Genomic DNA, 14,740 nt, shown 5'->3' on the forward strand with positions numbered 1-14,740 from the left:
CTTTTGAAGTAAACCTGAAATTTCTTCTTTGGAGATTGAATTTAACACACTGTGAATCACAGAATATTACAATTGAGTTGGCTCTCACATATAAGCTGAGGAAGCTGTGGAGCTCATGTAAGGAAGCAGTTTGCCCAGAGTCAAATAGCAGTAGGCTTAATATCTCAGATCTAACTCCCAGTTTAATGTTCTTTTCACTACACTCATGGCTTTCATACTTTGCTGCGGGACCCTTTATCCAAATAAACCAGAAAGGCACAGCTTCTGTGGTTAAAGCAGAGGAAGCACCTGAATCTATACCAAATCATTCACCTCCCCACCTCGTATAGCAGCTCTTGAAGAAATGCAGGAGAATGGAGAAGCTCAATTTATAAAGCCGTTGTTTGAACAATAGCTAAAAACTTGGCTTTGTAGAACAGGAAGTAGGTTTTTATCCTGACATTGCCATTTAGTGGTTACCTTAAACTAGTTATTGCATCTCTCCAAGCAACAGTTTCTTCACCTGCAAAATGAGATGATACTGCCTGTAATCTGTTGGACTCATTCTTAAAGAAGATGAGCCATTTAGCAAATATTTCCGAGTTCCTATTATATGTCAGGATCTGTACTATTGGACTATTGTGGGATACCATATAGTAGATGGAAAATACCCAGCCTGGTACCTATAGTTGGAAGTCAGTAGATGTAATTCTCCACAGAAATCGGATCATTTGGTTTTAAGGCAGCATAATGAGAGATTATAGGTGGCACTGTTGCCACTAGTGAAGAATCGGGGTCAGAAGAAGAGAGGGAAGAACCTAACCAAGTTGCATATAGTTAGTAAAAGAATGAATAGAAATAAAATGAGATTTAACCTGGGTTCTAGTCTCGATTCCTGGCCAAATGACAATATTTACTGGCTGTAGTTTCCTGTAAACATATTTAATTACTAGAGGCCTGGTGCACAAAATTCATTCACAGTGTGTGTGTGTGTGTCCCTCAGCCCAGCCTGCACCCTCTACAATCTCGGACCCCTTGAGGAATGTCCGACTGCCCTTTTAGGCACGATCCCCAGAGGGATTGGGCCTAAATGGGCAGTTGGACATCCCTCTCACAACCCAGGACTGCTGGCTCCCAACCACTTGCCTGCCTGCCAGCCTGATCACCCCCTAACCACTTCCCTTGCCAGCCTGATTGACACTTAACTGCTCCCCTGCCAGCCTGGTCACCCCTAACTGCCCTCCTCTGCTGGCCTGGTTGCCCCCAACTGCCCTCCCCTGCAGACCTAGTGTCCCCCCCCCCAACTGCCATCCCCTGCTGGCCTTGTTCCTCCCAATTGCCTTCCTTGCTGGCCTGGTCTTCCCTAACTTCCCTCCTCTGCCAGCCCAGTCACCCATAACTGTCCTCCCTAACTGTCCTCCCCTGCTGGCCTGATTGCCCACAACTGCCTTCCCCTGCAGGCTATCTTGTGGCAGCCATCTTGTGTGTTGGATGACCGTCAATTTGCGTATTACTCTTTATTAGATAGATGTCCTAGAAGCAATGCTATATAGACTGCTTCCAGCCTTAAAATGTTAGAATCCTGTTAAACTGATGTCAGCACACAAATTGCAAGCTCTCCTAGTGTCTAGCAAGTAGCTCTCTTAACATCTGGCCAGTATCTGGAAAATAGCAGGCATATTTATTATGCATCTCTGAGAAATAAGTCTAAATTATAGAAATATAAGTAGTTTATTGTCAACATAAGAAACTTTAGAAGCTTTAGGTTGAAATTAAGTTAAATTTAGTGAAGGCCACTGATTGTGATCTAATATGAAGTTTCAGGAATAATGAATTGGTAATGATCTGTAGTCACAGTAACATTTTAATCCCTAATCTTTCTTTACTGCCAAGCATATTTCAGGCATGTTTTTCTCTATTGTCCATGGGGACAATGGATGCAAACAATTTTGATACTAGTTTAAACTAAGCAGAGAAATTTTTCTAGGGAAAGTGACCTCAGTACCCTATAACACAGTAAAAATACTTTAAAATTGTGTATCTATAATGTATTAGATTGTAAATTTTTCTTAGCCCTACCTTCTCTATTGGCAATAGTAAGTTAACTAACTTATAAGCAAAATACTTTTATAATTAAATCATATCCATAGCCTGATTGTTTTTTTCCCCATACCTTTAGAGAAGCTCAAGATTAGTGAGGATTCCATAGTAGTCATTTCATCATGATTTCTCAACTTTGTCACTATTAATGCTTTAGGCTGATAATTCTTTCCTGTGGGGAGCTGTCGTGTGCATTGTGCGATGTTTAGCAGCATCCCTGGCTTCAACCACCAGATGCTAGTACAGCATGGCACTTTTCCAGTAGTGCCAACGAAAACTGTCTCTAGACATTGCTAAATGTTTCCTGGGGTACAAAATGCCCCCCCCCCCAAAGTTGTGAACCATGGATTTAGTCCAAATTCCCTCTAATATTGATAGTATCTCTACTGAGCATGTAGTCAGCATGTGCTTAAACATTTCTGAGTGTAGGAGACTGATTATAGACTGAGAAACCCTGCTTGTTATCTCCTAAGAACATTTTACTATCTAGTTGCCATCTTTGAAAAATGGGATGGGGCTCCTAAGAAACAAATCCAGTTTCATCATTTACCTAACTGCCCTCCTCAACTAAACATCTAAAAGTGCTCAATAAACATATAACATTTAATGCAGAATTGATCTTATAAGAAAGTAAGGAAAATCCCCAGGGCAAAAAAGAAGTCAAAGAAGAAAATTTAAGTAGCAATAAAGAAATAAGACTTTGTAAGGGCTAAGGGATAAAACATGAAGCCTTACTTGGGTCTACATAAAGAAAGAAGTTAGAATTCAGAATCCCTCATGAAGTGAGAATTTTCAGTGAAATAATGATTCAAAAATTTTTACTTTCTGGCACAGGAAGACAAATGCAAAACTTATCTCTCTTGGCCTGGGCTCCTAGTTGGGGACTGGGGAAATGGTGGTTGTGGAATTTTCTCTACCCTCATGCAGTTGGAAATTTAATATACAGGGTAGTGCAAAACTAAGTTTACAGTTGTACTTGAAACACAGTTTATTCTTGTATTATTGTTTATTGTATTTTCCTTATAAACAACTGTAAATCTACTTTTGTCCCACCTCATATTGAAATGACTCAGGAACAGCCAAGCTAAGTCAGTAAGTAGTTTAGACTAGTCTCAACCCAGTAATAATTGTTGAAGCTCTGGAGAAGCTTATTCTCATCCCAAGCCATTGCAGATTCTCATAGTGAAAGCTTATGATAAATGAGACTTGAGGCCTGGTGCACGAAGTTTGTGCATTGTAGGGTCCCTAGGCCTGTCCAGCAGTCAGGGCTGATCAGGGTTTTCTGGCTGCCAGCTGGGGCCTTCCTTCGTTCCACACTGACGCCTGCATTCCATGCCATCCCTGGGTGGTCAGCGCTCATTATAGGGAGCGGTTAAACTCGTGGTTGGTAGAACTCCTGAGGGGACAATTTGCATATTAGCCTTTTATTATATAGGATTATACTCCAGACTTACAACATTTAGCTCTTCTCCCTCCCTGGATAATGGGAATATTAGGGTGTTTAAATTTATGAAAATCCTAAGAAGAGGACAAGACACTATCAAAACATAAAGAGAATTGGGGGCGGGGAGGAGCGAACAGAACTTATAGAAATTTTTAAATAGTAATAAATAACTTATTAGACACAGCTGAATTGGAAGATAAACTTGAATAAATTACCCAGAATGCAGCACAGAAAAAAAATAAAAGAGATGGATGTGAAGGATAAAATTAGGAGGTTTAACATAAGTCTGAAAATAATTCCAGAAGAAGACAAAGAAATTGAGGCGGAATAATAATCAAATAGAGAATGGCTGAATTTTTCCCAGAATTGGTGAAAGAATGAGTCTTCAGATTCAGAAGCCCAATATCCTTAGCACTATAAATAAAAATGAATCCACACCAAGACACAAAATTGTAAAGCTACAGAACATGAAAAGCAAAGAGGATGATGTTAAAAGCAACTCAAAATAAAAGACCAATTATTATTTTATTTAATCCTCACCCAAGGATATTTTTCCATTGATTTTTAGAGAGTAGAAGAGAGAGGGAAAGACAGAGAGAAACATCAATGTGAGAGAAACACATTGATTCGTTGCCTCCTGCATGCACCACAGGGAGGAGCCTGCAACTGAGGTATGTGCCCTTGATTGGAATCAAATCTGGGACTCTTCAATCCACAGGCCAACAACTTTATCTACTGAGCCAAACCAGCTAGGGCAAAGACTGTGAAGGAAAGACTATGAGACCCACAACTAATTTTTTAAAAATATGTTTTTATTGATTTCAGAGAAAGGAAGGGAGAAAGAGAGAACATCAATGATGAGAGAGAATCATCGATTGGCTCACCCTGATACCCCCTACCAGGGATTGAGCCTGAAACCCCTGGCATATGCCCCAACCGGAAATCAAACTGTGACCTCCTGGTTCATAGGTCGATGTTCAACCACTGGCGACACTGGCTGGGCCTGCAACTAATTTCTTAACAGAAACATTGGAAGCCAGAAAACTTTGGAATAATATTTCAAAGTGATGAGAAAATTATTGACAGCCTCGAATTTTAAACCTAGATACACTATCAACAGTAGTGTGAATTAAAGGCCTTTTCCAAGAGACTAAGAGAATTTACCATTAACAGACCCTTGCTAATTGAACTGCTCAAGATGTACATCAGGAAGAAGAAAATTGAACCTAAGATGGAAGAAATAAGAGCTAAGAAGGAATGGTGAGCTAAATAATTGGTAACCTGTGGTAAATATTTCTAAATATTGATTTATTTAGTATAAAGATAACTACTAGATATTGTCTTTAGACTTAAGTCAAATATGTCTGTTGGCATTTTAAACATAATCATTAAAATAATAGAAATAGATTATATAACTTCATAGGAAGAAAAGCATGATGAAAACAAAATTCAGGAAAAATAGGAGAACAGCATAGAAAAAGAAGTGTAAAAAGCAGTGGTATCACAAAATGATAAAACAAATTATACCAGTAATTAATAGTAAAGGCAAATGGATTCTGAACTTTGATTAAAATAAATCAGATATAAATTATAAGGACTCAGTTCATAGCTAAAATGATAGATAAAAAGATAACCCAAATGAACGTTAACTAAGAAAAGGTAGAACTATTTTTTCCAGATAAAACAGACTTTAAGATAAAAAACTTTATGGAGGATAAATAGGGCCATTGTATGATGTAAAAGGAAAAGTTCAGCCCTGACCAGTTGCTCAGTGGTTAGAGCATCAGCACATGGACTGAAGGGTCATGGGTTCGATTCCCAATAAAAGGCATGTATCTCCACTATAAGTTCAGTCTCTAGCCCTGGTCAAGGTGTATGCAGGATACAATCAATTGATGTCCCTCTCTCACATCAATGTTCCTCTCCCTCCTCCTACTTCCCTTCTACTCTCTCAAAATCAGTGGGGGGAAAATATCCTCCCTCCTTGGCTGAGGATTTTTCTTTAAAAAGGAGCCCTAGCAGATTTGGCTCAGTAGATAGAGTGTTCCCCTTCAGACTGAAGGGCCTGAGGTTCATTTCCTGTCAAAGGCACATACCTTGTTTGCAAGCTGGATCCCGGGTATATGCAGGAGACAACCAATCAATATCTCTCTCACATCGATGTTTCTCTCTCTGTCTCTTCCCCTCCCTTCCACTCTTGCTAAAAATCAATGGGAAAATATTCTCGGGTGAGTATTAACAAAAAAAAATTTTTTTTTAATAAAAATAAAGGAAAAGGAAAGTTTACTAGAAAGATAATTAAACTATTATTTTCTATATATCCTTAAAATATGTGAGGCAAAAATGGACAGAATTACATGGAGACAGTAAATCTTAGGAGAAATTTTAACAAACTCCTATTAGTAATTGATGTGTTGAGCTTATAAAAAACTAGTAAGGATAAAGTTTGAATAACATAATTAAAATAATTTGATATAATGGGTATACAGTTGGCCTTGAACAACGTGGGATTAGGGACGTCAACCACCCATGCAAAAATCTGCGTATAACTTTTGGCTCCCCAAAAACTTACTGCTAGTAGTCTATTGTCTGGAAGCCTTATGATAACATAAATAGTCAACACACATTTTGTATTTATATGTATTATGTGCTGTATTCTTAAGTAAGCTATAGAAAAGAATATGTTATTGAGAAACTACATTTGCAGTACTTAACACATTTATGAAAAAAATCCACACATAAGTGTATCTGCACAGTTCAAAACTGTGTTAAAGGATCAACTGTAAATAGAAATCAACGATTCTTAATCTTGTCAGGCATAAATGGAACATTTGTATAAATTGGTCATGTATTATTCCAAAAGCAAGTTTTAGTAAATGCCAAAATTTGTTCTCTAACCTGTAGTGCAATTAGTCAAGTCAGTGGTAAAAAAAAAACAAAAACACACACACACACAAAAACAAACAAACAAACAACAAAAAAAAAACCCTAACTAAAATATCCCATATTTTAGAAATTAAAAAATACATTCGAAATACACAATTTTTTAAAAATTAATCACGATGGACATTAGAACATATTTGGAATAATGAGAAGCACATATTAGAATTTGTAAGGTATAACCAATATAGTACTGGGAAGAAAATTAAGCCATCAGATACTTATATTAGAGCAGAACATCAACTGAAAAGTAACAAGCTAACTGTATGGCTTAAAATGAACAGCAGAGTAATAATTTAGGAGGAAAGAAATAAGTAAAGTATGCATTTTTTAAAAAGAATAGAGCAACAAAGCTAAAAGATATTTCTTTGAAAAGACAACTAAAATGATGAACCTGATAAGACAAGAGAAAAAAAAAAAGAGGCACAGGCAATGTAAAGAATGAAAATAAAGTGTAAAAGGATGTATGTTATCTTATGTAAATTGTCTCGATTTTTAAAAAGAATGGAAAAAATGGGTATCCCATGAATAACTTCATGCTAATAAATTGTAAAGCATTGGCAGGTTAACAATTTTCTTGAAACTATAATTTAACCAAAACAGACTTAATGAGATATAGAAAACTTAAAAAACCTATTAACTACTTAGGAAATTGAAATAATTAAAAATCTGTCTCCCTATGAACCAATTAGTGTAACCCACAGGCACTATTGATTTTACAGGTGAGTTTTACTAAATATTTAAAGAACAGTTAGATATTTTTTTTCAGAGCATAGAAAAGAGGGAAAGATGCTTTTCAACTCATTTTAATGCTATTTTTTCTTGATTAAAATTAAAGGACAGGAAGAGAATATAATTATAGGCTATTATCACTTATGAACATAGATGCTAAATTCTAAAAAGTCTAAGGGTATCAGAAATTAGAAAGAAAAGGAACAGGAGGAGTTCTCAAAAATCTAGTTGGAGTATGAATCTGTATAACCACTTTTGAGAGCAGTTTACCAAGATCTAGTAAAATTGAAAAAGCTTATATTTCAAAACCTAGCAATTCTAATTATATAGTATAAAGATAAGCTCATATGTCCACAAGAATACATGACATTACCAAATTCTCAGAATGAAAAGTTAGGGTGGGTGGGGGGTAGGGACCTAATATAGGAGAATGAATGTATATAATAGAGGCACTATTATGGAAGGATGGAGAAAATTCAAAAAGTAAGTGAAAATGTAAACTGAAGAATGCATATAGTATGGTGCCACTTGCATGAAGATTAAAAGTATACAAAAATGCAATACAGTTTTCCTACATATGTAGAAAATAAAACATACATGGAACTGTTAACCCCAGTTATAAGATAAGAGGGAGGGAATGGAATGAGATTGGGAAGGAATAGGGGGCTTCTCGGGTGTGTATATACATACATATATACATATACATATATACATATATATATATACACTATAGGCTCAGGTGCATGGATTCGTGTACCAGTGGGGTCCCTCGGCCTGGCCTATGCCCTCTTGCAATCCGGGCCTACACGGGGGGTGTAGTAGTGCAAAAAGTGGCAGGCACCTGGGGAAGTGGCTGCTCCTGTGCATCCTGGCTCCTTTGTGGCTGCCTCAGCCACAGCTTGGTAGTGCTGCTGTGGAGGCAGGAGAGGCTCATGCTGCCGCAGCTGCGCCCACCGGTATCTGGCATCAGTCAGCTGAGCGGCGCTCCCCACTGTAGGAACATGGGAGTGTACTGACCACCAGGAGGCCTTGAGCATCTGCCCCCTGGTGGTTAGTGCACATCATAGTGAGGGGTCGTTTGGTCATCAGTCACTTAGGCTTTTATATAGAGAGAATATACACACACACACACACACATATGTATGTATATGTATCTGAAGGAGACAGCTCAAAATGCTTAGATATATATAAGGTAGATGATGGTACAGAAATTTGTCATACTTTTTCATATTCTTGAAATATTTTATTCAAAAACAACATTATGCCAATTTCAATACTCTATTCTAGACTTTTTTTTTTTTTAATCTCTCTCTAGGATTAATAAGAATGACCAACCCGGCCACTGTTATGATACCCCAGGGTGGAAACATGTCATCTTCCATGATGGCACCAGGTCCCAATTCAGAACTGCAGCCCAGGACTCCTCGCCCTGCTTCACAGTCAGGTATTGACTTCCAGTCTTTTAGGATCAAAGAGGCTGGAACTTGCTGCACAGATCATTACAAATTCAACTGTCTCTGATGGAGTTCCCAATTGCCCAACTTAAATGCCATCTTCTTTACAAAATGTGCCCTAATTTCTTCAAGCTAAAAGTCATCATTTCCTTTTTAAATTTTCTCATTATCCTCTTCTAAGTTTTACTCCATCATTCCTAAAAAAATGCACTATTGGCCTACTTAGTCCTGCAAGATATTCCATGACATTGAATTCTAAACATGGAAGTAAATTTGCTAAATGCATCCTTCTCCCAGAGATACAAAATTAACATTTTGAAGGCACTGAAAGTCTTTGGAGGCACTGAAGTTGTTAGGTCCAATGTTTCCCAAATCTAATTGACTTAAGTTTTTGTTTTATTTTCTTATGACATTAATGAACACAGTTCCCAAAATATGCTCTGAAAATACCACTCCACATTTTATGTTTGTCTCTATGTCCACTTTTTAATCACAAGCTCTTTTAGATAAGATTTATCTTTCTATCATCTTGGTACATTGCTTTTCATATAGAACAGTGGTCGGCAAACTCATTAGTCAATAGAGCCAAATAACAGTACAACGATTGAAATTTCTTTTGAGAGCCAAATTTTTTAAACTTAAACTTCTTCTAACACCACTTCTTCAAAACTGACTCGCCCAGGCCGTGGTATTTTGTGGAAGAGCCACATTCAAGGGGCCAAAGAGCCGCATGTAGCTCACGAGCTGCAGTTTGCCGACCACGGATATAGAAGATGCTCACAAACATTGAATGGTACCAACAGATTTTACTCTGTATTTACAGAACTTCCAATACTACTGCTCTAAGACATAGGTTTCAGTAAGTTAATTTTTGCTTTGTTGACGATTTTTAAACAGATGCAATGGATCCACTCCTCTCTGGGCTCCATATACAGCAGCAAAGTCATCCCTCAGGATCTTTAGCACCCCCACATCACCCATTGCAGCCTGTCTCTGTGAACAGACAAATGAACCCAGCTAATTTTCCCCAGCTGCAGCAGCAGCAGCATCAACAGCAGCAGCATCAACAACAGCAGCATCAACAACAGTTGCAGGCAAGACCCCCACAGCAACATCAGCAGCAACAGCCACAGGGAATTCGACCCCAGTTTACTGCCCCAACTCAGGTGCCTGTTCCTCCAGGCTGGAACCAGCTGCCTTCCGGAGCCCTTCAGCCTCCTCCAGCCCAGGGTTCTCTGGGCACAATGACTGCAAACCAAGGGTGGAAGAAGGCTCCCTTGCCTGGTCCAATGCAACAGCAACTTCAGGCAAGACCATCCTTAGCCACGGTACAGACACCTTCCCATCCCCCCCCTCCATATCCCTTTGGCAGCCAGCAAGCCTCACAAGCCCATACAAACTTTCCTCAGATGAGCAATCCAGGCCAGTTCACAGCTCCTCAGATGAAGAGCATGCAGGGAGGGCACTCCAGGGTTCCAACCCCCCTGCAGCAGCCCCACCTCACCAACAAGTCTCCTGCCTCCTCACCCTCCTCCTTCCAGCAGGGATCCCCTGCATCCTCCCCAACGGTTAACCAAACTCAGCAGCAGATGGGACCAAGGCCACCTCAAAATAACCCACTTCCCCAGGGATTTCAACAACCTGTCAGCTCTCCGGGTCGGAATCCTATGGTTCAACAGGGAAACGTGCCACCTAACTTCATGGTGATGCAGCAGCAACCACCAAATCAGGGGCCACAGAGTTTACATCCAGGCCTAGGAGGTGAGAAACACTGAAGCTATTTGTGTCGGTAAATTTAGTGAAGATAGATCTTAGTAGAACTTCAATTTTGAAATGATAGAGGGAGTGAAATAAGGATGTAATTATTTGGTTTTGTGGATATAGTGGTGATATTTTATATAAATTAGTTAACTTGATACATTATGCAGTTATCTTACTGGTTACATTTAAGCTAGCCCTCTGGATAAAAATACAGGTAAAATTCAATATAGATATGCTCATTTTGTTTTCAAGTTATTTCTGCTTTATCTTATACTAGTAAAATGTCCAGAAGAAACATGCATTTTATTAACAACTTATACTGCTCAGCTGTAGAAAAATTTAAGATTATGCAATACAGCAAAAAATAAAGATAAGTAAGGGTCTTATTGGGGGAAAGGCCCTTCTAGTTTTCAATTTTGATAATCCTAAGTTAGTAAAATAGCATGGTATTTGTAAAATTTAATTAAAGGGGAGTAAATTGAGAAATCATTGACTTTTATAGTTTTATAATGTCAATGCCTGCTCCTTAGAGAGGGAATTCCACCAGTTATACCTAAAGGAGATTTATTTATTTATTTTGTAAGGTGCCTCTTGTATGAAGAAAAAGCAATGGAGCTTAATGTGTGAGAGGTAAAACGATTACAGTAAAACTTATCCATCTCCATGTTTATTATTTATTCTTATTAATCATTGATCTAGTGCACATGAATGTGCTTGGAGCTTTTCAGTAAGGTATAGAGAGTATCAGTAATGCTGTCATCTGATAAACATACCCCCCACCAAAGACACCCATTGCCTACCCAGAAAAAACCCTTGCATCTTTAGTGCAACATAGCAAAGGCATGTTCCCATGGTTTCTGGTGAAATTAAATTGCTCATCAGTCTTTTCACTCTTGTAATTAATTTTATGGACATGCAGGCTCTAATATTTGAATCCTAAGAAGTTTTCAGAAAATGCAAGAATGTTTCAGCTCCAAACTTCACTGTTCTGGGCATCTAGCCCTGGATCAGTGGAAGCTGGGTAGTCCCTCCTGCAAATGTGATTTCTTATTTAATTACAATGGAAGCATGCAAATGGGGACTTGTCACTGCTAAAGAAAGGACAAATGCATATTTGTCTACGAAGCGTTTTTCAGGACATTGAAAATTTGGCCCTTAAAAAAAAGTAAATGGACTAATACAAAAAAATTTAAGTGAGCTTTAGGTCTTGATGCTTTCATAGAGCAGATGATGTGCTCACCTAGGTGATCTGGCCACATCAAGGCCTACGTTATAAACAGTGAGTGTGTTCGGAGATTCTCTTTATTACAGATTTCCTGAAATTAAACCTTTCTCTAAACGGAAGTAGTACTTTAGTGATATTCCATTAGAGCATGGTTTTTGCTGTCAGAATTGCAGCAAATTTTATGAGGGGAAGGTATAATGATAAATTTTACATAGCCTCACTTTGAAGCTCTTAAGACTTGCTTCTAATCTTTAGTCTTTTTTAAAGAGGCAAGCATAATATTGGGGGGAAGTTTTCTACAAAGAATATTGTCATCTATTTCCCTCAATGGAGAAAAAGACCACCTATTGGGACCTAGCTTTTGTTTCATAGTATTTCTTATCAATTTATTTGAATATGAGAGAACTTATTTCATTGGTACCTGTATTAAAGTATGTAAAGTTTTGGCGTCCACTCTATTACAGAGAGAAATAATAGAGCTCTAAACCTTGCTGTGATGTGGCCTCAGATCACATTTAGGGAGCAGATTGCCATCTTTTCCTTGGCATGTTCTAAGTGTAAATTTTTAGTATTTCTTTTTCATTTTGACAATGCTCATGTAAGAGATTGTGTTGATTTTTTTAACCATCTTTCCCAACCTTATTATTAAAGATCTTACCAGTGTGACAGAGAGCTAAGCCAGTGGAGACTTCATGCAGCTCATCCTTCCTTATTCATTCCACATCTAAGAAAGAGTATAAATTTGCTAGGTAACTGCCTTACTCATTGTTTTCTATTAAGGAATGCCTAAACGCCTCCCACCTGGCTTCTCAGCAGGACAGGCCAATCCGAACTTTATGCAAGGTCAGGTGCCTTCGACCACAACCACCACCCCTGGGAATTCAGGAGCCCCTCAGCTGCAAGCAAATCAAAATGTCCAGCATACAGGTTTGTTTTCTATGATTTATTCAGCAAGCATTTTTGTTGAGATTTAATAGTAAGAGTATTGTGTAGTAGATACTGTAATGAGCAACAAGGATAAACACAAGTCCTGCTCTTTCACCCTAATTTCAAACCCATGAATATGAATTATTCTTTCAAGGCAATAACTGATCTGTTGAAAGTAGGTACAATGTCTCAAAAACCTGGAAACATCTAAGAAAAAGATACAAATAACAGGTTTCGGCAATTAAAAATTTTTTTTTCTTTAAAGAACCAAATAATAAATATAAAGTGTCCCAAAAAATGTATACACACACTTTAAATAATTATCAAGGCAGCATTTATTAAAATACATTTCATTTTCAAAATTGAACTATCAGCTATTAAAGTGTGTATACATTTCTTGGGGACATCCTGTATTTTTTGGCTTTGCAACTACTTAACTATTCTGTTATGCAAAAGAAGACAGAGACAATATATAAATGAATGAATTTGGCCATGTCCAAACACTTTATTTGCAAACCGGCAATGGGTCTGATTTGGCCCATGGACCATAGTTTGCCGACTGCTGAGTTAGTAAAAAGGTAAAAGGTGTTTGTGGCAGAGGAAACTATAAGTACAAAGGCATGGAGGCACATGACATTTTGGACAGCTGCCAACTTTAAAAATATATAGTACATGTTAGCTATGTTTGTGCTGAATATCTGTATTCTGATTTCAGTACTGGTTTAATGCCAGCAATGTATTGTATATAAGAAGAAATTTCGGAGGAGAAATAGGTTGTAGCAAAACAGCTAAAAAGTATTTATAAAAGAGCATTGTATAAGTCCAGACTTCATGTTTCCAATTGCTTAGGCACCATTTGACTAATCCTCTTACCGTTTCTCATTCAGGCAGTTAGGACTGAGGTAGTGCAAACATTTTCTCAACTCCCATCCCCACTTACATTTAATTTAGTTATATGGTTCCAGTTTTAATTGTAAATCATTAAGGAATGATAAAAATACTAACTTAACAAAAAATAATTCAAACTACCTCTTGAAGAGTGAGGGTAGGGAAACTGCTTGTCTTTCTATCTGCTAGTGCAAAACTGCATTCTTGAACTAGGTGAATTCATGTTTTCTATAGCAAGTGTTAAAACTGATAAAGTCATTTATAATTTCACCCAAGCACAGGTATGTATTTTTTATATGGTGCCTTCCACATGCTCATCTTGTTTTGATTTCCCCATTATCCCATCTAATATATCTCTACTCTTGCCTATCATTTTCTGTACTCTTACCCTGCTTTATTTCTATCTTGTTAGCTTTTACTTCTTCCTGTAAAAATACTTATCTGTTTGTTATTGTGTCTTGTCAACTAGACTTCAAAGTATCGGGATTTGATTGGTCTTACTTATTGATATTGCTTCAACCCCAACAATGCCTTGTATATATTAGGTACTCAATGTATAATTGTTGATTGAATGATAGCTTTGGGAAAATCCCAAAGACCCAAAATAAGTAAACACTGCAGCAAGCCAGGCAGTGTTCTTTGTCTAAATTATAAATCACTGAGAATAGAACATATCCCATGTGGTTCATCAGAAACTGCCAGAGCAGAGTCACTGAAGTTTTAACATCCTTGTTAACTATCCTCTCTCTACAGCTTCTGGGTCATCTGTCATTTGACTCCTTCCAGGGACTCAGCTTTCAGATCAGGATTAAATAACTTTTCCCACACTGGGGCGGAAGAGACTTGTCCTTAGGAAGTATTAGGTGTTCTTTCCTTTAAAGTACAGCATCGCTATATCACACATATAGAGTCATTATTAGTTTTTCAAGAAGCACTTTTAGCCCTACCTAGTGTGGCACATGGATAGAGTGTCAGCCTTGCATACTGAAGGTTCAATTCCAGTAAATGGCACATGCCCAGGTTGCAGTCTCGATCCTCAGTGAGGGGGGCATGCAGGAGACAGCAATCAATGGTTCTCTTTCATCATTGATGTTTCTCTCCCTCTCCCTCCTTCTCTGAAATCAATCAATAAAAATATATTAGAGACCTGGTGCACGAGATTTGTGCACAGGGGGAAGGATGTCCCTCAGTCCAGCCTGCACCCTCTCCAGTCTGGGACCCCTCAAGGGATGTCTGACTGCCCTCACAATCCAGGACTGCTGGCTCCCATCTGCTCGCCTGCCTGCCTCC

The 14,740-nt window shown here is 38.2% G+C and overlaps 1 protein-coding gene across 14 annotated transcripts in view; it reads left to right on the forward strand.

The window, feature by feature from the left end:
* Positions 1-14,740, forward strand: part of NCOA6 (nuclear receptor coactivator 6) — a 101,328-nt gene that overhangs the window by 47,443 nt on the left and 39,145 nt on the right. For 11 of the 14 annotated variants that reach the window (XM_036419765.2, XM_036419760.2, XM_036419762.2 and 8 more), the window contains 3 exons: positions 8,511-8,639; positions 9,547-10,410; positions 12,416-12,562. In XM_036419765.2, coding sequence (XP_036275658.1) covers positions 8,511-8,639; positions 9,547-10,410; positions 12,416-12,562 — 1,140 coding nt within the window. Of the gene's footprint in view, positions 1-8,482; positions 8,640-9,546; positions 10,411-12,415; positions 12,563-14,740 lie in introns of all 14 variants that reach the window. The other 3 variants (XM_036419758.2, XM_036419759.2, XM_045574575.1) reach the window with 3 other exon arrangements.

The sequence above is a fragment of the Pipistrellus kuhlii genome, unplaced genomic scaffold, assembly GCF_014108245.1.
Source record: "Pipistrellus kuhlii isolate mPipKuh1 unplaced genomic scaffold, mPipKuh1.p scaffold_m20_p_6, whole genome shotgun sequence".
Classification (NCBI taxonomy): domain Eukaryota; kingdom Metazoa; phylum Chordata; class Mammalia; order Chiroptera; family Vespertilionidae; genus Pipistrellus; species Pipistrellus kuhlii.